The 22,264-nt window shown below is 43.3% G+C and overlaps 1 protein-coding gene and 1 long non-coding RNA gene across 6 annotated transcripts in view; both read right to left on the bottom strand.

The window, feature by feature from the left end:
- Nucleotides 1-1,036: 1,036 nt before the first annotated feature.
- LOC117060651 lies at nt 1,037-3,813 on the bottom strand. The gene is made up of 2 exons (XR_004428019.1): nt 3,743-3,813; nt 1,037-1,709 (listed from the first exon to the last, which is right to left on the bottom strand). It is a non-coding gene; the product is annotated as an uncharacterized LOC117060651 (long non-coding RNA).
- Nucleotides 3,814-14,939: 11,126 nt separating this feature from the next.
- CEP128 (centrosomal protein 128) overlaps nt 14,940-22,264 on the bottom strand; it is a 178,141-nt gene continuing 170,816 nt past the window's right edge. For 4 of the 5 annotated variants that reach the window (XM_033141762.1, XM_033141778.1, XM_033141787.1 and 1 more), the window contains one exon: nt 14,940-15,891. In XM_033141762.1, coding sequence (XP_032997653.1) covers nt 15,785-15,891 — 107 coding nt within the window. In that variant the 3' untranslated portion in view covers nt 14,940-15,784. The remainder of the gene's footprint in view (nt 15,892-22,264) is intronic. The other variant, XM_033141773.1, reaches the window with a different exon arrangement.

The following is a 22,264-nucleotide window of genomic DNA, read 5'->3' as shown; positions in this document are numbered from 1 at the left end:
CCTGAAGGAGGCCATTCCATGTTGGCGTTGTAATTTTAGTGCCAGCAATTAGACACTTTGCAACTAGAAAACCCCCCGAATTGGACTGGGTTGTGTGTTGACTTTTCTTTTTTCCCCCATTTGATTTGGTCTCTACTAGAATCATTAATCACCCTTGAGAATAGGTTGCAAGCCAAGATTAGCCATGATTTAGCATTTAAAAATTAGTTATCCATTTAAAAAATGCAGCATCATAATAACAGCTTCTACTGTATGCCCCTAATGACTCTTTATGTGACTTTTCTTATGGACCATATATAACATATTCTCCCAATTATTTCTTTCTATCTCCTCATAAATTAGGTCTATCTATCAAGTAAAGTCATTAGATTTCCTAATGGAGCTCGGGATTTAGATTCAAACACTGGCCATAGAAGGACTTACTGCCCCCGCCCCCCAGTCCGATTCAATTAAAAAAACATTTGCAATGTTTATTGGAAATTGTAGAGGGAAATGAGAAAATATTTTAGTTGATGACGAGAATGAGATGGGAACGAAATGAACGTAAAGTGCAATTATGGAACTTACAAATGCCTATAGCTCTTAACCACGTATATACATCTCAGCCCTCTGCAAAAGACTTTGACATTTTTCTTCCCGTCTCCTTAAAAATCTGGCAAAGGCAGATAATATCTTTGAGCTCAGACTTTTCACTGCTCCACTGCAATTTTAAAATGCCAGCCAACATAAATTATATAAAACAAAAACACACACAACAAAAATGGATTTGTACTTGAAATCTGACCTTCAGAGGCAATGGGAAGATTTGGGAAATGATAGCTTGCTTGGATGTTTCAGTTTTCTTCTTTTCTTTTCTTTTATCCCCCCATCCCGCCTCCTTCTTCGAGGGGAAAAGATATTTAAAAACATGTCCCTACTCAGAGAGAACTCGCTAAAAACTTACCTCAGGGAAAATCATTACAACAAACCTATGATCATGGAAGGGTTCTTATCTTATGAAAAACAACACACACACACACACACACACACCACAAATGAGTTCACCATGTACTTCTGTGCATAATTATCTGCTCATATCACACAAATATAGTACAATGTGTGGACTTGCAGCAATATAATTATAATCTCTGATTTACCCAGAACCTTCAATCTCCAAAGGGTTTATGCACACCTTAATAGAAGCCCTACCCAGCGACTGTGTCAAACCGGTGCTTTATTGGTGACAAGCATTTCCTATGTGTTGTTTGTTGTCTGAGTCCCTCATTAGTAGGCACCTGTAGTTTTCGGCTTTCTTTCCTTTCGCCAACCACTCACATTATTTTTCTGACAAATTGGCCTCATCGTTTGTCTGTGAGTTTTGCTTTCCACAAATGCTTTCACACGGACACAATTGGCCTGGACCTCCAGTGTGTCTCTGTACAAAAACACGGTCACTTGCTCATCAGTACTGCGGCCTTGCCTTTTGGGTCTGCTCTTCTATCCTGTCGCCTCTTCCGGCACTTTGTTCATGCTTGGAACTTTAGTTGCTGCTTCCCTTCTCTTCCCTTGTATTGTGGTCTCAAGTGGCCAACTAAAACACTTGAAGGCAGGGGTTGCTAAACCCTTGGAGCCAGGGGGCACACCTTTGGAATTCTAAGAAAGGGCCGTGGGTGCCAGTCATAACATGGCTGCTGTAGGTGGTGCGTCACAACACCAAGTGGCTGCCACATCTGAAAGAGAAGGGAAAAGAGACAGGACCTCAACATGGTGCAGCCATGGCCCCGCCATCAGACATCCCTATCAATAGAGTGGAGGGGAAGCGGTGAGATTCTGACATCCAATGAAACGTGGGCATGTTTAAGGGGACATGCTCAGGGTAGCAGACTACGAGAAAATGCAAACAATCACCGAGAAGGAAACGTAAAGAGTCTCTTATGTACTGTGCCTTTTTAAAAACTCCCATGGGCACCATGGGAGGTACTGGAAGGCATGATGAGACCCATAGGTGCCATGTTGGTGACCTGATTTAAAGAAAGGAACCATAGCCAAGTGGCAAGGACCAGTAGCGGAGAAAGTTGGGGGCGGTTGCCCTGGGTGCCATCCCTGAGGGGGGTGGCATCATATGGGCGGCACCCCCCGAGACGCTCCCCGCCAGTAGTGCACCCCCCTGGGACGCACACCACTGCTGGCACACCCCTGAGCAGTTAGCTCTGCCTCTGCAAGGACCTCCACATGAGGTCCTGGAGAAGTGGTGACAGTTGAGGTAGACGGACTAGGCAGAGTGATGCAAAGCAACTCCTAACCTATAGTTTGAACCCCAGGGTCCCATGAGAGTGCCTGGTTCAGGTTCAATTACACGTAGATGTGTGGTGCCCCCCATTTTCCAAGTCAGCCTTTCCTCCTATTAACCATTGCTTCCTGGGATTGGAGGCATTATGGATGAGTCAGAGAGGTGCAGACTTTGTTGTTCCAAGAGAGACCATTTTGGCTCTCTGCTGCTCAGTGCTAATCTATGCTCCTCCTTCTCACATGGGCAGAGGCTAGGTAGCAACAATTTAGCCCCAGCCTCCTTCAGCATAACTGTTGTAAAAGCACAAGACATACACAGGCAATCCCCAATGGGGGGGGGGGCTGCGTTCTGGGTCATCATGCACATCAGCGGAATGTGCATAAGCCTGTCCCCATTCCACCCCCCTCCAGGTCCGGAAATGGCACATGCTTTGAACGTGCGCAAAATGGTCGTTCCCTGTACTGAGAGGTGAGGATGTGGTCCTCATGATCGCCTCACAAGTGAAAGGTTCCCTGGTTTTAAAACAAGCAGAGACATTGTGCTCCTCTTCTTTGGCAGCTGGGGATAGCTCTGTTGACAGAGCACAAGACTCTTAATCTCAAGGTCATGGGTTTGAGCCCCACTTGGGCAAAAGATTCCTGCATTGTAGGGAGGATGGATGACCCGCATGGTACCTTCCAATTCTACAATTCTACGATTCCATGATTCTATGAATGGACATTGGTCTTTGGTAGCAGTGCCAGAAAAGCAAGGAGGAATGAGCTTCAGAGTCCTGCGCTCTAGCTGGCTGCTGTTCTCCGCAGCAATGTTGGTAGCTTCCCATGACAGGCAGCTTTCCATCTCCTCCTTGACCTTTGCGCTTGGTGTCTTCTTCCCAGAAAAATAAAATAAAATTCTGCTCTCCACCCTCCCAATACAGGAGCTGTTTAACAGTCTGGAGACACTCAAGCAGAGTTTGGGGCAGGAAACGAGGAGAAAATCCCATATCCTTCAGGAATTGCCGAGAGGCGGCAGGATATGTGTAATAACACAAACTGGAGGGTGGCCAAGACCTCCAGGCTAATCCCAGACTTTACTAAGAGAGAGCCAGGAGACCCGATGGCCGGGACCTTTTGTTACAGCTTGTCTGGAAGACAGTTAAATGCTCCATAAAAGATGAGGTAAAATGCTGAATCCCCTAGAAACTCTTGAAGGATTAGGAATGAGCTCCTGTAGCGGGGGGTCAAATGTTCATTTAAAAAACAACAACAACAACATTTATTCTTTCTATTACACTCTCTTTCCTGTATTCTGTGCAGCAGCAAAGAGAATACTGCAAAATAAAATAATTATAATGATAATAGCAATGAAAACCTGCACCTCATCTGCAGCCACCTACCCCTTGCTGCTTTCGTCAGTTTAGCCCCTTGGTTGTCATTGTTCGTTTCCTTACATTTTCCTCAAGAACAAGAGAATAATGATGGTTTTGCTTACCTTGCAAGATCTTAAAGGATTAGTCACAGGCAGGCAGTTGAAAGACTCACTTTTTTGACCCTGTCTGTTAACCATGTTATTTATAGGAGGGAAAGAAGCAAGGCAGCTGAAACCTGGTTTCCCATGCTGAGGTCATGAACCGGTTGGATGCAGAGATATGATGGGAGGAACCAGCGGAAGAGCCACCAAAGAAAGAAGGCTCAGAGCCCGGGGAGTGGTGGTGGGACAATGATGTGTGGTCAGAGAGAGAAGACTGGGAAGTGGAGGTTTGGAAGGGTTTAGTGAGCTGGGAGAGTCTGTGGCAGAGCTGTAGAACCCCTTGCACAGGAGTTTCATTTAGCTATCTTGGCTAGCAGACTTCTCTAGTTAAAACCCAGAATTTCCCCTTCCTGGTCCGCCAAGGAAGAGAAATGTGCTGATTTTTAGTCGGTCAAATGAGAACAATTCCATAATGACTCCACGTGGCTCCCTGACTATTTGAATAGGCTACAGTAACTGTAAAGCAAACTTAATATAAAGTCATCAACTATATATATATATATATATATATATATATATATATATATATATAGTTATGACTATAGATATATATATTATATAGCCATAAAAAGATGTTGAAAAGAAGATTGCTATTTACAGTGGCAAACAGTTTCTCTCAGAGGAACCACAAGACCGTATTACTGCTAGCTAAAGTATACTGTTAAAGCTAAACCTTTATCCTAGTTTAATTTAAACATACTCATGAATATTTTTTAAACACTGTGAAGAACACCCATTCTTCCTTCCTTCCTTCCTCTTGGCTTAGGTGAACACATGTAAACACAGGTCTAAATTCCTTTGAACCCAGTGAAACCTACACTGAGTAGATCGCTTAGGATCCTCCTGTTTTCAGTGAAAGAGTTAAGCACATGCTAGCTCTCTTGCCTTCCAAGCAAGGGCAGGTTTAAAAAAAAAAAATGCTTGTTTTGTGCTGATCATGCCCAATGCTTGTAGAGTTTTTCACATCAGATTTGTTGCATTTAATCTCATAACTGTCAGGAACATTAGCAGAGGGAAGCTTAATATGTCCTGGGGCGGTGATTTAATTAACAATTTTTCTTCCTTGCATCCTGGCCCAGGAGAATTTTATCTTAAAGCCTGGATCTAGTGGGAAAGTATTCCACAATGAGTCTACGTGAAGCAAATCTACGTGAGGGCAAATGAGTCTACCACATTGCAAGGCCATTGATGGACAACAAGACTAGATTTGCCTCAACGGAGGTCTAGATGGTATTTAACAAGATAAGTCTGGAGAAAACCTCACTAGAAAGTGGTTTTAATTAGCAAATACAGTGTTAAAAGGGGGGGGGAGTAGTCCCATCAGTGAATGTGTGCTACCGCTTTGGATCTGAAGTGTAACAACACCCCCTGACGACGGGAGAGTGTTGCCCTCTCTCAGCGTGTACAAATACAATGCCTTCGTCTTGAAAACATTCCACTCACAAAGTACTCACTTCAATGGGCTACTAGTGCAGGCAAATGTTTGGAAGAGCTGTGCCAGAGAACACGGATGGAGGGGGTTAAAGTGGTGCTCAAGCAACAGAATAGAAAGTGTGACATCACTGTAAATAATGCCAGGTTTCTTCACAATTCCTTAAGGGCACCTCTAAAGATAGAAACTATTTCAGGAACACATAATAGCAGCATGAATTAAGCAGAATTCCCAGCGTTGCCTGACTTTTGTTTACTTTCTATTTAAATGTACAGTGTGTTTTATTTGAAGCTACTATTTTAATCTCATGGAAATGAGATTGAGTGAAACAGGATGCCCCACAGCAAGCAAACAGCCCCCCCCTCCCTCCCCGCACCAAAAAAAACAGATTGTAGACAGAAATAGGCCTGGTTCTACACATGCAGAAAAAAGAGGTACTGTGGATTGCAGCATCAAAGAGTGTTTTTGTGTGTGTGTGTGGTGTGTGTGTGTGGTGTGTGTGTGTGTGTGATTACATTTTAAATGCTCCTGTACACTAAAAAAACAAAAACCTCTGCGAATAACAGCCAGCAAGCAGTGAAAAGGGCTATTTTAAGTCTGTTTTTGTTTCCCAGTGATACAGCGAAGTAGTTAGGCTGTGTACACATCACACAATTAAAGCACACCATTTCCCACAAAGAATCCCAAAAACTGTAGTTTCCCCCTCAACAAGCTATAATTTTCAGCACCCTTAGCAAACTACAGTTCCCAGGATGCTTGGGTTGAAGTCATGTGCTTTAAATGTATGGTGTGCATGCAGCCTAGATCCTGGACTTAATGGCCTTTAGATGACCATACCATGTGTGAAGCACATTATTAACATTTCTCTTCTCTTCTCGCTTCCCACCATTCCATGCTGCACAACTGATTTTGCATTTTTTCTGTTGTGAACCACCCTGTGAGCTTGGATGAAGGGGGATATATTAACTAACTAACTAACTAACTAACTAACGGATATGTTAGGGCAAAACACAAACAACAACAGTTGCCCATCTTGATTTATTTTTTTAAAAATGAATACTCTGGCCATATGCAGTTTCACTTTCAAGAGTTACTGAATCCTAGCACCACTACGACTCAGCAATAAAATGGCAAAATGCTTTTGTCACTGTGATGCTAAACACATTTTCTTGGGAATATGTACCATTTTACTGTAGAGAAGAATATATATTTAATAATAATAATAATAATAATAGCATCTATAACGAGAGCAGTGGTAGAGCAGCTATGGGGTGCGATGCTCTTCTTGCTTCAGGCCGAGGGAGCTGGCATTTGTCCACAGACAGCTTTCTAGGTCACATGGTCAGCATGACTAAACCGCTTTTGGTGCAAAGGAAAACCATGACAGAAACCAGAGCGCACAGAAACACCGTTTACCTTCTTGCCACAGTGGTACCTATTTATCTACTTGCACTGGCATGCTTTTGAACTGCTAGGTTGGCAGGAGCTGAGACAGAGCAATGGGAGCTCACCCCATCACACAGATTCGAACCGCCAACCTTACAACTGGCAAATACAAGAGGCTTGGTGGTTTAGACCACGGCACCATTCACATCCCCCAGCATATGTAAATCGGGGCTAATACCAGCCAGCACAAAATCCCATTTTCTGAGGTGAATAAAATGTTTCACATGTGAAGGCCGAGGTTGCTTCAGTCACAGCCCATCATTTCTGCACATTGCTTCTGTATGAGGATCAGAGGCAGTCTGAGGAAAAGAAGATGCCGGCAGGCTGCAAAAGCCACCTGCAGCCTGCTTTGCAACCTAGACCCACTTTGCTTCACAGTATGCCTGCCCCTTGGTGACAGCAGTCACGAAATTGAAAGATGCCTGCTTCTTGGAAGAAAAGCAATGAGAAACCTAGACAGCATCTTAAAAAGCAGAGAAATCACCTTGCCAACAAAGGTCCGTATAGGTAAAGCTATGGTTTTCCAAGTAGTGACGTATGGAAGTGAGAGCTGGACCATAAAGAAGGCTGATCGCCAAAGTATTGATGCTTTTGAATTATGGTGCTGGAGGAGACTCTTGAGAGTCCCATGGACTGCAAGAAGATTAAACCTATCCATTCTGAAGGAAATCAGCCCTGAGTGCTCACTGGAAGGACAGAACCGAAAGACTGAGGGCACAAGGAGAAGGGGATGACAGAGGATGAGATGGTTGGACAGTGTTCTCGAAGCTACCAACATGAGTCTGACCAAACTGCTGGAGGCAGTGGAAGACAGGAGTGCCAGGCATGCTCTGGTCCATGGGGTCACGAAGAGTCGGACTAAACGACAATGCCCGCCCCTTGTAAAATGTACTTTTTGATGAGGAAAGAAAGTGACAAGGGAGCCCTCCTTGCTTGGTAAGCAAGGGAGGACTTGGGTATTTCAAATTTCAGCGGCGCCCAGTGCGAGGCAAAAATTTAGCACCCCCCCCCACTTCTTGCCTTCTGTTTGGAGTATGCTCTATATCATAGTTGTGGTGTCCTGTGACACCCCCTTGGTTCGGCACCTAGGGCAAGGGAACCGGTTGCATTGCCCTAGACCCGCCTCTGTGGGGTGGAGAGCAGCAGAGAGGAAGCACCGAGGAAAGAGGGGCAATTAGGACTGGCTGGGGGGGGGAGATGGAGAAAGCAGTGGGATACCCAGCGTGGGATGAGTAGCCCCCTCACACCTGGCAGCAGTGCTGAAACAGATACTAAGGAGAATTTTCAGAGAAGGCCATGGCTTAATAGTAGTAGGTAGACTAGATCTGGGAAAGATCCATTTCTGGAGAGCTACTGCTGTTTACCTACCTCATTAAAGTCATACCATCATAGAGTTGGAAGGGACCACGAGGGTCATCTAGTCCAACCCCCTGCAATGCAGGAATCTTTTTCTCCAGCGTGGGGCTCGAACCCACCACTCTGGGACTGTGAGATTAACAGTCTCACCCTCTATCGACTGAACTATCCAAGTGGAGTACTATAAACTGCTGTGGTAAATTTAAACTGGCAAGTGAGAGTACAATAGACCAAGTGCCAAGTGGTTAAAATGAGAGGTTTCCACCCACTGACGTAGAAAAATGCAATTTGCCTAATGGCAAGTCAGCTAATTGCTTCCAAGCCAACTTCAAAACCTCTCAAAAGCCACCCTATGTGGCAGGTCCACCTAGGAGCAGACAAGCACAAGTGACATATCACAATATATCACCCACTCGCCTACCTATGAATCAGAAGCCAGAGTCAGTCGGATAACTTTCGTGAAGCTGTTTCCACTTGAAGAAGCATTTGATTTGTTTCCTGGGCTGCTCCATCCATCTGCACACTAATGCAGCTAACTTGATTTGAGAGCACTGGTGGGTGCAGGGCATTCGGTATATGGAGAACGTAAACGCCTGACCATGAACCATCCTGACGTTTCTATTAGCAGTGTTTAAAGTCCTAAGAATTCTACCACTCCAGATGTGCAAATGCATAAATATATGGCCATACTGCTTTAGCAGCGTTTAGGCTGTCAGTAATAACGGCCAGGACCAAAAGAAATACAAAAAGAGCTCAACACACCCAGGGGGACTTTGGACTTACTTGCATTTTTCAGAAACAGCTGCCCGTAGTAAACTACTTTCTGAGTGGAGGGGAGTAACATAGGCAGCTTGTGATATGAAGTGGGAGGTTTACAAAGAGGCCCAAATTTCACCCAGTGCACACAAAATTAACCTGGTGCACTAGCAGAAGCCATGGCAAGGACTTGTAATAATGCAACGGGGCTTCCCCTCATCTTTTGCCCCTGTGTCCACCCTCCAAATCCACTCTGGAATATTTGCAGGGGGGGGGAGAACAAAATGGGAAAGGGAGAGCAAGTAGTAACGCTTGTGCTGACAGAATGGTCAGAATCGTATGACATTGAATTCCACCCTATATATCCCTAATGCAGCTATTAGGACCCCCCCCCCGATTTATCTGATTGACAACATTTTAAAAATCGATCTTGTTACTCTTCTCAACAATTTCCCATCTAGTTATCTAACTAATAGGTCAAAGTCTGTTTGTCCCAAGATGGACATCATCATCATCATCGTCGTCGTCGTCGTCATCAGAATTTATATACCGTCCTATACTCGGGGGTCTCAGGGCGGTTCACAGAATAAAATCAAGATATAAAACCACAAAATACATAATAAAAATAAAAACAGCAAACACAATAGCCCCCCCCCCCGGAAAGGAACCAGCATTCTACCCAGTCGACAACATGACACACTTAAGAGAGGGAATCAAGTGATGTATGCTACATCCATAAAATTATGATGGCTGAAGTTTTCTGGTATGAGCTCTTAGCCGTTTATGAGCAATGGAATTGCAAAACTTGTGAGGGAACACTGTGCTCCAGCTGATACATTCATTCTGCTGTGGTGGCTGTGCAACAGTCTCGAAGGAAGAATGGTGCTGCATGCCCCTTTTCTGCACCATGATAGACTGCAATGTGAACTGGGGTTTCTGCATGAGCAGCTGATGGTGCACAGGCCTGGTTTGAACAATTCCACATCCTTTTTAAAACACCATGTGCAGGCCTTGTTCATCCTATAGGCTCTTTTTATGGGGGAAGGGAAGAGGTACGTGTGGCTTGTTCACTCCGCTGCTAACAGCACTGTCCTGGGTCAGTGTGTGAACCGGGGCTCTGTCTTTGTATGTTTTCTAACTAAAACCTCTATATTGCCATATGGATTCCACAAAGTCGCCCTCAGAGAGCTGTGTTGGAATCTGGAACAGAGAGATAGTGTATGTTTTGATGGTTTTACAGATCTTTTCCCAAAACTAACATAGTTCAAATCATCACCAATATCTGTGCAGCCAGACTAAGGGAGGGATCAATCTCTTTGTGGGAGGAGGTAATGTCGTGTTCCTGAAAAGGCACCCTGAGAGGAAGGAGAATGAAACAAAGACTTCAAAAATGCTTTGATTTCACACCCTGATACAATCGTTGTTTGAGAAATATTAGTCAAACTACGTTCCCACTGCAAAATCTTGACAGATTATAGCAGTTCTTGAACAAATGTGTTTAGTATTGGGTTTTGCAAATGGAGTGGCCAGAATGAATGCAGTAATTTTAAAATCTGATGCTTAAATATGCCTGTTTGACTCACAGTTTCTTTTGCAAGTGCTTCAATTCCAGGAAGAAAAAAAAAAACTGTGTCCCTTTTAAAGTTATATCCAGTACGGCTCAGCATCTATAAAGAAGGCTTTTATTTTACAAAATGCTTGATAATTATTAAGGTGTTCATTCTCTCACCTAACCTATGAGATAGTTCACTACACTCCTTTCTAGGTAAGGAACATAGAATTAAGAGTTTCAGAAATATCACAGAGTGCATGATCCTAGAGTGAACCATTTCCAGCAATATCATAGAGCACATGATCCTAGAGTGAACCATTTCAGATTTGAATGCGCTTCTGTGTAACCCAGCCTCCAGGTGGTCTCCAGAGCTTCAATTCTACTTGTGGATATTTTGGATACAGTATTTTTGGTCTGGATTGGAGAGACAGCAGCAGAGGTGGGGGTTTAAGGGTGTGTTTAGAAGGTGCTCCTCACTTATGCAATTTTTGCTTATGCACATGGGCCCCCAGAATGTAACCCCTGCGTAAGTGGGGGGATGACTGTACATCATGGGGCAAGGTAGGCCTATAGCACTTCTGGACACATGCCGTTTCTTTGTTATGCTCTTTAATTATTACATTTTCATCCCAAAGGAGCCCGTGATATGGGAAGCATTCAAAACATGGAATCCCTACCTGCAGTGTGAAGGGTTACAGGCTTGAAATATTTATACACATACAGGTGTCTCTTGGAGATAATGAAATGCCTAAGGCCACGCACGGTACCCATGGTTATTGTTTCAAGGCCAGTGTCAGGGATGGGCACCTGCTGAGACCCACACTTCAGTGGCGTGGAGGGGGACATTTTCCTGGCTCAGTTCCTCTTCTTCCTGAGGAATTAGAACAGAAACCTCTGCTTCCTCAGTGCTCTCCCTCTCCCTCTCTTGCTCCCCCCTCTCTCTGGGCATCTGTGCAGACTGGGCACAAAGGAAAAGGAAGAGTGAGTGGGCAGTGAGCCCATGGAGAAGAGGAGATCTTGATCGGAACACCTTGTCCATGTTCCCACCCACCCTGGAAAAACCCTGGAGCCAGCACTGCATTCTTTGAGTATTTCTTCAAAATGATTTTGGTATTTATGAAAAGGGCTATTGGGATGGGTGTGATGGGGAGGTCCCCCTTCTGTCAATCCCTCGTTCAGTACAACTTTATTTTCAAATTGTTGCTCCATTTGCCCTCCACTTTAGTCTGCTAAAGGGCTGGGGAAACAATTGTAGCACTCAGCAGATCGGAACAAACAACATACTTAACGTCCACCCGTGGGATGATCTTCAAAATTAATCAGCACATGATCTAATGCTAAATCTTTTGACAATGTGGCTTTTTATTTTAGGAAATAACAAGAAGTTTCAAGATCCACTTGCAAAGACACGACTAGAAATTGCTGGGTGGTTGTTTTAACAAGCTCCATGGCAAATCAGCCTCTGAAACTGATCTCATTGCCCATATGAGAGAAAGCAGAAGGGCTGCTTTCTTTGCGTCCTTCACAAGCACAGCATCCCCGATCAGAATCAGCCGAGGACGTCAAAGAGAAAACAAGATTGCAGCAGCAGAACGTTTGAGGATTAAATACTGTGCGCTGGCAAATCTATGAAGAAGACTGAAACATGGGTCTTTATGGCAAGATAAGATATAATTTTGATGACTTGCTATCGCTGCAGCTGGCAATACCCTTCCAAAGTTCTGGGGCAGTATGCAAGTGATACTGCGAATGAGTCTATTTATGGAGGAAGAGTACTAGACTTTTGACCTTATTCAATTAATATCAATAAATAAATTTTCTTAAATAAACCCAAATGCTAGAAAGCAGCAAGTGTGTTCACAGACACCACGACAGCATTACAAAAGTAACTTTGAACAGAGCACCCTTTTTGTCATTCTCACAGCCAGTTTTTACTACACAAGTATTTATTTCATAATTTGTGAGTCTGACATTGGAAGAGTAAGGCAGTGGTCAGAGGAAGGTCACTGATTCCAATGCATCTGCACCTTGGGCTTGGAGTAGCTCTCCATTCATGGAAATGGGCGTTTTTTACTTCCCTTCCCTCTCCAGCCCCCCCCCCCCCGATGCTCCAGGGGGGTTAGGGAACCATCTGGAAGCAAAGACATATGGTGAAGGAGGCTGAAGCAAGAAGGACCAGTTTCCAAAAATGAAGGGTCAACTCTTGTGCAAGCAGAAATGCTTTCTGTATGCACCTCACCCTTGGATCCATGTATGTATGTATGTATGTATGTATGTATGTATGTATGTATGTATGTATTTAATTTGTATAGCAACCTTCATTTGAAGGTTCCTGGGCAGTTCACAGCATAAAAACATAAAATAAGAACACAAAATACATCATAAAAACAAAACAAACCCATAACCCCCATTATGCTGAAACCTATGTGAATTAAATTTTTTACCATTTTTACTACTGTATTTAAAAACTGTCCATCTCCACATCTTTGAATAAGTGACAAGAATTTTATTCCATCAGAACTGCACTTTGTTCTGATCGTTCTGTTTACATATTATGTTTCTCAAACTTTATATTTTCCCTTTCCTTGTTTTAGTAAGATGCGTATCTACTTTTCTCCTCACTTTTGTTGCTTCCGTTATACGGTTGGGGACATTCTGAGCTCACTTTTGCGCAAAAGATTCCAACATTGCAGGGGGTGGACTAGATGACCCTCATGGCCCCTTCCAGCTACAATTCTAAGATTCTATGGGTTCTTAAGTCTCATATAATACTAAGCAATGTGTTTTAACAAAGGATAGGTGAATCTCCTGATGTTATGTAAGTCTTTCCTAGTATATGCATTTTTGTACATATTACTTGGCTGGAGAATATTTGGAGTCTTTTGCTGCGTTGTGGAAAAGTTACCCATGAAGTACCACTGAAAGAGAACTTGTGAGTGCATTAAAATGCGGTGCTTGTAGCTCTGTTCTTCTTATGGCTGATGTGATAGGCTTGGTGTGTGTCTTTCTCCAAAGCTCATCTCTGAGGTATTCCTCTTGGCTTGCATGTGATTGAAGGTAAACGTTTACCTACATGCGCTCCATTCATCAGCCTTCTTGACAGAAGCTGAAATTGGTATCCAAATTTCAGGAGGCTTCTGAGACCAGGGTTTGGCAGACAAAGAATGAATCCATCTTGAAATGTCCTGGGTAGTTTTGCAGCTGCTGTGATACAGTAAACACTCCCTACTGTGTGCAAGCAGAGCAGGATGCCCAGTGGTTCCAGGACAAGAAAAATACTCAGCCCCTAGGAATCAGCGCCTATGGACACTGGGCTTCTTCAGGTGTTCATGTTCCTGTCTTACTGAACATGGGAGCGAGGATGCATAAAGTAGCCTGCCCTGTAGCCTTTGCACACACAGCTGCACACACAAAGGCTCTGTCAGTACAGACAGTCACACTGTTCACATAAAGGCTTGGGAGACTGACACATCCCCATGCACGGGTGCATGAATAAAACTCTCTCTCTCTCTGTGTGTGGTGTGTGTGTATGTGTGTGTTTGTGTGTTGAGAGAGGGGGAGAAGAGATATTTAGATTTATCAGCTGATCTCTTTTTGTAACCCCTGTTTCAAAATGAAGGAAGAGGCATTTAGCAGATAAAACTTAAAAGCCCAGTTTGTTAATCCTCAGCTTGATGAATGGGAATCTTATTCCACAAGCAAATGTAGGGAACATAGGAAGCTGTGTTCTACCAAGTGAGAACACTGGTCAATCTAGCTCTGTATTGTCTACACTGACAGGCAGCAACTCTACAGAGTTTCAGGTGATATTCCCAACCCTACCTGGAGATGCCAGGGACTGAACCTGAGACCTTCTGAATGCAAAGCCCTACTGAGCTACAGCCCCCCCCCAACACATATTGGGTACGATTCTTGCATTGCAGGGGGTTGGACTAGATTACACTGGTGGTCCCTTCGAGCTCTACAATTCTATGACCATTGAAAGAGCCTCTTTTCATGACAGCAGGTACACATCCATGCATTATAACCATCCACATACAGCGAAGTTTAAAAGTAATACTCCTGGTTTGACACACAACAACCCAGAAATTGCCACTAATGAAAGCTGGCATCATTGCTAGTAATGAAACCAAGTCCTTGAACAGTGGACTGCTTATCTAAAGAAAATACTGGCATTAGTGAGACAACTGTAATACAGTAAATATCATTAGAACAATCTCTCGCTAGGCTACTGTGCTGGCTTTCAAGGCACTTTTACAAGGACTCAGACTTGAACATTAAAACCAAGTGCATTTCACAGATCAGAGCCAAGATATGGGCAATAAACCAAGAAACACAGAGGCAGGTAAAGGGGAAGGGGAAGTTTTATTAGAAACACCAAGAAAGGGAATATCTGATTTCATCAATAGAGACCACAATATAAATTATTGTACACTGTAATTTGCAGAGTTAAGGTGACATTTAAAAAAAAAACTTAATAAAGAGGTATTGGGAAGGATGTGACTATTAGAAATTGCTTTAAAAAAAAAAAAGGTTTGGTACTCATATAAACCAACCTCCTCTGCAAAAGGTTCTCAACCCCCCCCCCCCCCCCCCCCCCCCCCCCCCTCCCTGTTTATCAATTACAGGTGTTCCAGGAAGACATTGTACATTGTAGCACAAAATTAGATATTGTGACTCTGGTTCTCCTCTGCCAGTAGGATATAAAATATTCATTACATTATTGGAGATTTTAGGTTTAGGAAACAAAATTATTATTATGCTTAATTACAGAAGTGGTTCATAACAAGTAGTTAACTGGATTTCCTCCAGTTCTGGGGAAATTTGGGTTAGGCTGCGCTCTCCATTGAGCTTGGATCAACAAACATAGTAGCCCCAAATAGAATGAAATGCAGCATGTAATCTTAATTCTCCTCAAAGTGGAGGAAATTCAGGTCATTGTTTCAGATATAAACGATTTCTATTATTAAGCACAATAATGTAATCATTGCATAATGCATCATTTGAGGCACCTTTGTTGTAAAATGCTATTATGCCTGTACAGCTCTAAATTATGTTATAAAACATCTTATTTACACACCAAGCAATTTCTATTAACCATTACCTGATTGTGTTATGTTTTATCTATATATTGTTGAACCCAAAATCCATCGCATCTTTGAACTTAAAACATATTAAGTTATGTAACAAAACTCACGAAAAGGCAAAGGTGGCTGGTTTGGGATGGACTGAAACAAAGCAATAGGGACAGCACTTCATACCATAAGATTCTTTGGCATTTTACATTCAGGTTTCACTTGCTTCATTTTAGACCCACAGTCGAGATGTTGTTTTCAGTCACTATTTGGCATCTGTTGGACCAAGGAATCTGCACTGCTTTGGTAAATACAGCTGCAGTCAGAGCTGGAAGAAAGTGCCGAGCTGAGTTTCCAACAGTGTAACTGCACATTCCGAAGTTGCTTTAGTACCTCTCTTCTTGTGTTCGCAGTTTTGTTCCGTTGACTGTCATGCTGATAGCACCTTTTTTAGTTGCATTTGAATCTGAAAGAAATGTACTTTTGGTAAGTGCTGCAGAAGAAAGAGGGGAGCAACAATCACCTATTCACTTAAAAGACTTGACATGGGGGGGAATCTAGAAAAAACAGCCTGTTCTAAACAGAGAGGGCCTGTCCAGTTACCCATAGAGTGGTAACACTCCATTTGGAAAGATTCAATACACTGTAGGTGAGACTGTCTCTGAAAACTGTTTGAAAGCTTTGGTTGGTGCAAAATACAGTGGTTAGATTGCTTACCGGCATCAGGTGAACCAAAGATGGAAAATAGGTGATTTAATGCTTTCTCTCGTGGAGATAATGGTTTGTCTCTCTTCTAGATAGTTGCTCTTCCACAAATGGAAGGGCTCCTTCCACACAAGGAAGGCACTCCAATCCAGCCAAGGCTTCCACTTTTGCTGACAACTACCATCACTTCCCATGCTGTTCTGAAGGATTCCCCAACCTTTCAGAGCACATTTCTGCATGGGGGCTGCAGTGAAAATAAGGGATCGCCTCCACACCTTCTATTACTAGCAAATTCTTTCCAGTAGCACCTTAGAGACCAACTGAGTTTGTTTTTGGTATGAGCTTTCGTGTGCATGCACACTTCTTCAGATACACTGAAACAGAAGTCACCAGATCCTTAAATATAGTGAGGGAGTGGGGAGGGGTATTACTCAGAGGGTGGTGGGAATGGGTGATTAGCTGATAGGTGTGGAAAAGCTGTTGACGACTCTTAACGGCTGCAATTAGTCTTGCAGGGAAAGGCAAGGGGTGAGATGGCCAAAGATAGCTTTGTTAAGTATAATGAGATAAGAATCCAATGTCTTTGTTCAGACCAGGTTTCTCCATGGTTCTAAGTTTGGTGATTAGTTGCAAGTGGAATCACATTGGCTTGTCAGTAAACTGCTGACCGCTGTCCCATGTGGCGAGCCTATAACTGTAGCCTCCCCAGGAAGAACCTTCCAGATCTGGCCTGGCTCCCCACATCCAAGCTGGCTCTTCCTGGTCAGGAAGATATAGAAAGTACTTCTCTCTGTGGCTGACACTTGCTTGAGCAACAACATCTACCTGAGCTAGTATGTCTTGCATTTCTGGTCTTGTTCTTTGGTTCCGACTTTTGGCTTGTTTTCCATTTCTGTTTTCCGGCCTGCCCTCTGAGCCTGATTCCTCTTCCACTTCTGGCTCCCCTGCTATTGACCTTCACTAAATTGCTGCCTATAGCCCAGGCCCTTGAAGGTTTTCAACTAGCTCACACAGATTCACTGATTTATTTCTCTCCAAGAGATTCTAGCTCCCCGCTCCCTCTCCTCAAGTGAGAACAGCTATAGGGTATGGGTCTTCATATTCCAATGGGATATAGGTAGGCCAGCGTGTAAGGAGGCTTAATTTGGGCTTTCCTAATGAGGTGTAAATTGCTACAGATTGACGGATAATTGCTCCTGAGGAGCTGGAATCCCACTTCAGCTGTGACTGGGTATTGGAAATCAACTGCTTGGTGCCAGGGTGTGGGGAGGGAGACCAGCTATATAAATGCCATTTTATCTATTGCAGAAAGGGAGAATAAGATCTAATTCACCCTCTATGGGCCAAACAAGTTTGCTACTTGTCAACTGTGTCTCATGGAAAATTCATGCAGTACGTTTCAGGTAAGTTGCTTCAGCATGTGGCAGATAGAACCCAAGGAGCTAATCCTGACTTAAGAGCCCTGCTGGATCAGACCAAAGGCCCATCTAAACCAGCATCCTATTCTCACAATGCCCAACCAGATGCCTGTGGGAAGCCTGGAAGGAGGGCCTGAGTACAATAGCATTCTCCTCACTTGTGATTCCCAGTGGCTGGTATTCAGAAGCATCAAACTCTGACAGTGGAAGCAGAACGTAGCCACTGATGACTGTGCCTAATCTTCTTTTAAAGCTGCCCAGCTGGGCCGGCATCACTACGTCTTGTAGAATTCCACAGACTAACTATGAACTGTGGGAAGAACTACTTTCTTTCATCTATCTGGAATCTCTTCCCACTCACTTTCACTGGATGGACCCAGTATTACACGTGAGAGAGGGGAAAATGTCTTCTGTCTATTTACCTTCTCCACACTAAGCATAATTTTATACTCCTCTATCCTTATGTGTGCTAATCTGCCACACGTTTACAGACATGTGTTTCCTGTTCATTTCTTATCGCGTTAACTGGGAAAACATGCAGTGGACAAGCCACACATAATGCTATGTAAGGTATGAAAGAACTAATTCTTGAAGACCAATTGGGCTTGGATCTGTCAAGAGTTGCAAAAAGCACTGTTGTGTTCTGACTGAATAGGAAAGAAAGTTTTGCCTGGATAGCTCAGCTGGCTAGAGCAGAGCTTTTCAAACTGTATGTTGCAACATATTAGTATGTCGACTGCAGTGTGTAGGTGTGTCAAGTAAATGCTCCCCACTCCCCTCCTGGGGCTGGAAAGGGGTTATTTTAACCTCCAGTTTGCTACTAAAATGTGACATTACTGTGTCACGAAATGATGCATGTCTAAAAAGTGTGTCACCAGGGCCAGAGTGTGGTGCTGATAATACCAAGGTTGCAAAAGTTTGATCCCCATATGGGACAGCTGCATATTCCTGCATTGCAGTCGGTTGGACTAGATGATCCTCAGGGAGTCTTCCAACTGTACAATTCTGTGATTCTACGAAATGTTGCTAAACATAGTCACAATGAATTTCCTAGGATCCTTCTTTCCCATTCAAAATTCAGGTTGATAAAAGTAGAAAGAAATGCTAATTCAGAGATACTGGTAAGACTTCAACCAATTCTCAGATTTTCATTTGTTGTCACTATGAGAGAGATGTTAAACTGTATTTTGGAATCCTTATTATCCAATTAAATAGGACCTACTGCAATGGTGTTGGGCTGTGTCAGAGTAACATGTAGATAAACAATGCAATAAAAACAAGAGCAATGTCATACTGATTGCCAGAGCTCGGAGGCACGGTCATGAACTTATGATGCTATCATTTTGTCAAGCAGCAATGCAAAATGCAAAAGCCAAGGTGACCTTGCAGTCACATTTTTTTTATCAAATGAAAAGCTAGTTAAGATGTCTGAGCCTTGGCCAAGGTATGGAAGAAGAAACCCTGGGGGGGGGGGCTTACACAGAAATAATCTATATCCTATAAAATACACTGCATAGGGATGTTTCTCTCATCTTGCTTTTATTGTTTAAACTGATCTGTAAAATACTGAAAGCTTATCTCCCACATATGTAATGAACCAGTCAGCTGTATCTCTGCTTAAATTGTATATGTGGATGAGCCATGGCTTTTTATGGCTGTTGCCTTGACAATCTGTGAAGTCTTAGCAGCTAGGTAAAAAAATAACATTGAAAAGGGTGTCCACTAAAGAGACTGTTCAATACTACTTCAAGTACAGTGGTACCTTGGTTGTCGAGTGTCTCAGAAGCTGAATGTTTCGGTTTTCGAATGCTCAAAACCCGGAAGTAAATACTTTCGAATGCGCCTCCGAAGTCAAATGGCTTCTGCTGAGTTTTTCCAATTTTCTCCATTGACTTTGCAGACCGCCCATTGCGTCTCAGTTTTCAAATGTTTCAGAAGTTGAACGGTCTTCCGGAACGGAATACGTTTGACAACTGAGGTACCACTGCACAAGCTTGTCTTATTGGAAATAATGACAGAGGTGATGGGACTGTGGTAAAATCAAAAGGTAGAATGCAGAACTGGTATAATAGATTGATCAGGGCACATACAAGATCTCTAGTGCATCCAGAGATTTGGGAACTCTCACTTTGCAGATGGGAAAAATTGAAGTCCCCCCCCCATTGCATAATAAAAAGTAAGAGCAACAGTCAGATTTACTACTGAAAAGGGAGACTATACTTATGGCTGTCGGCATGGATTCTTCATTCATTACACCTACCTTATTTATCTAATTCTTTCTGAACACTGTTTATGTTAATGAATTCCACAGGTTAATTCTGAACGATGTGAAGCACTTCCTTTTGTTTGTTTTAAAGCTGATGTATGCAAAATACAGTGGTACCTCAGGTTACATACGCTTCAGGTTAAGAACTCTGCTAACCCAGAAATAACGCTTCAGGTTAAGAATTTGCTTCAGGAAAGAACAGAAATCGTGCTCTGCGGCGCATTGGCAGCAGGACCCATTAGCTAAAGTGGTGCTTCAGGTTAAGAAAGTTTCAGGTTAAGAACGGACCTCCAGAACGAATTAAGTTCTTAACCCGAGGTACCACTGTAGTCCCACACAGAGTGCATTGCAGTCCAAGCAGGAGATAACCAGGGCAGTACCATTCTAGCTAGACAGCATGAGGGCAGTAAGTTTCAGCTTGCGCACCAGATGCTAGAACAGTCACCCTGGACACAGAATTAACCTGAACCTCCATGGATGGCTGTGAGTCCAAAATGGCTCCCAGGCTGCTCACCTGGTCCTTCAGGGGCACAGTTACTCCATTCAGGATCAGGGCATTCCCCATACCTGTCCACTCCCTGTCCCTCAGAAACAGTACTTCTGTCTTGTTGGGCAATCCGTTGACTGCTATCCATAAGTAGATGGTGACTCTGGATTTTCTACATTAAAATAAATGTATGACTTCTATTGGAAAGGAGGGTGACAACAGGGTAGAAGGGTCCATGTGACTGGCTCTGCCCACATGGCAGTGGCATTCAGGCACATACCACAACCTCAAGATAGCCTCACAGGAAAAGGACTAGGAAGTAGTTTGTGCATGGAGAGGACCTGCTCTCTCCACCCTATGAGCGACCTTATGAACTAGCAGATGGGCTGGAGACATTCCCCCTGCCTTCAGAATCTTATGCGCTGTTGCTTTCCCTCCCTTCCTCTTCTCTCTCTCTTGTATTTCTTTATTCTTCCAAAGAAAATAATTTTAGAGCTACCTGTTATCAAAGTGGAAAGTTGTGGTTCAAAAAGATTGTGAGCAAAAGCTGCTAATATGAAGCACAGCTTTCATTACCAGCAGATAGAAAGTATAATTATTAGTAAAGAGGCCAGATGGAATAGCAAATCCTGTTTACCTTTCTGGTAATACACAAGCCAGAAGGTACATGATAAAAATCACAAAGCAATATACTTAAAGCATATTAAAAGGAAATCATTTTAATGCAGTGCGGTATTAACCTACGGAATCTGTTACCTTGGCCCGTAGGTGGTGTGGTAAAAAAACAAAAGAGTTTAAGGAAATAGTTGGGGACAAAAAATTTTTTCTTGATGTTACATTTCAAACTTTTTGCTATAGTAACAAACAATGCTTCAGGTAGCAATGCAAAGGGTTGTATCCCACTATGTCATACTCAGAGTAGATCAAATAAAATCAATGGACCTAACTTAAGTCAACAGATTTCACTGAGTCTGCTCTTGAGTATGACTTAGTCCAGGGGTGAAACCTGTGGTCCTCCTGATGTTCTGGGGCTCCAACTCCCATCAGTCTCAACCAACAGAGTCAGCAGTTGGGGAGGATGGGAGTTATAGTGCTACAACATCTGGAGAGTCACAAGTTTCCTGTTCCTTAATCAGATATAGCCGAATGGCAGGAATCACCTAACAAGCCCTGTCAGTAGAAGCTCTGCACAGGATAAAAGCACGAAATAGATAGTTAAAACAAAACTAAACACACCACCACCACCCAAACACATTTAAAAGGCTGTAGAATATTAATCAGCCAAAGGCCTGGTTGAAGAAGAACATTTTTGCCTAGTGCCTGGGGAGAGCATTCCCATAAGTGGAAAGCCATTGCAGAAAAGGCCTGTTCTTGTGTTGCCACCCTGCGAACGTCTTGAATAGGCACCAGAAGAAAGGCCTCAGATGATGATTTCAGAGTCCAGGTCAGTTTATATGGGGAAAGGTGGTTTAACAAAGGCTTATTTCACTGTCAGCTCTGCCCCCCTCCTTTTTGCAAGTGTGGCTGGCTTAGCACTTGTGTCTGAACACAGGGCTATTTTGCCTACACAAACCATGATTGCTAACCAAATGGAAGTCATGTTTAGGATCCTTGGTTTGGACATAACACTAAGCCAGCCACTCTGTGGACTGTCTTCTGGCTCACCAAGGTGTTGAGTACCAATATACAGATCATGCACAGTACGGCTTAATAATCCACATTTCTGGCTTTGCATTACGTCCAAACATGGCCAATGCAAGTAAAGTACTTTGAACTACTAATAAAATGTGTTGTGCATCAGCAGAGCCAAGGTTAACTGAGGACTGTGACCAGTAACAGGAGACTGGGAAGCCTTGCTGCCCTTGTCTTTCTTTAAAAAGGCTGCAGATTTTGAAGGTCCCAGCACAACAAGCTTTAGAAATAAAATGGCTTCCTGGAAAAGATTTGTCAATACACAGAAAGGATAAAAACTGTGCAACAGGAAAAGGAT

Source organism: Lacerta agilis, chromosome 1 (assembly GCF_009819535.1).
Source record: "Lacerta agilis isolate rLacAgi1 chromosome 1, rLacAgi1.pri, whole genome shotgun sequence".
NCBI lineage: Eukaryota > Metazoa > Chordata > Lepidosauria > Squamata > Lacertidae > Lacerta > Lacerta agilis.
This window is presented reverse-complemented; position numbering and strand designations above follow the sequence as displayed.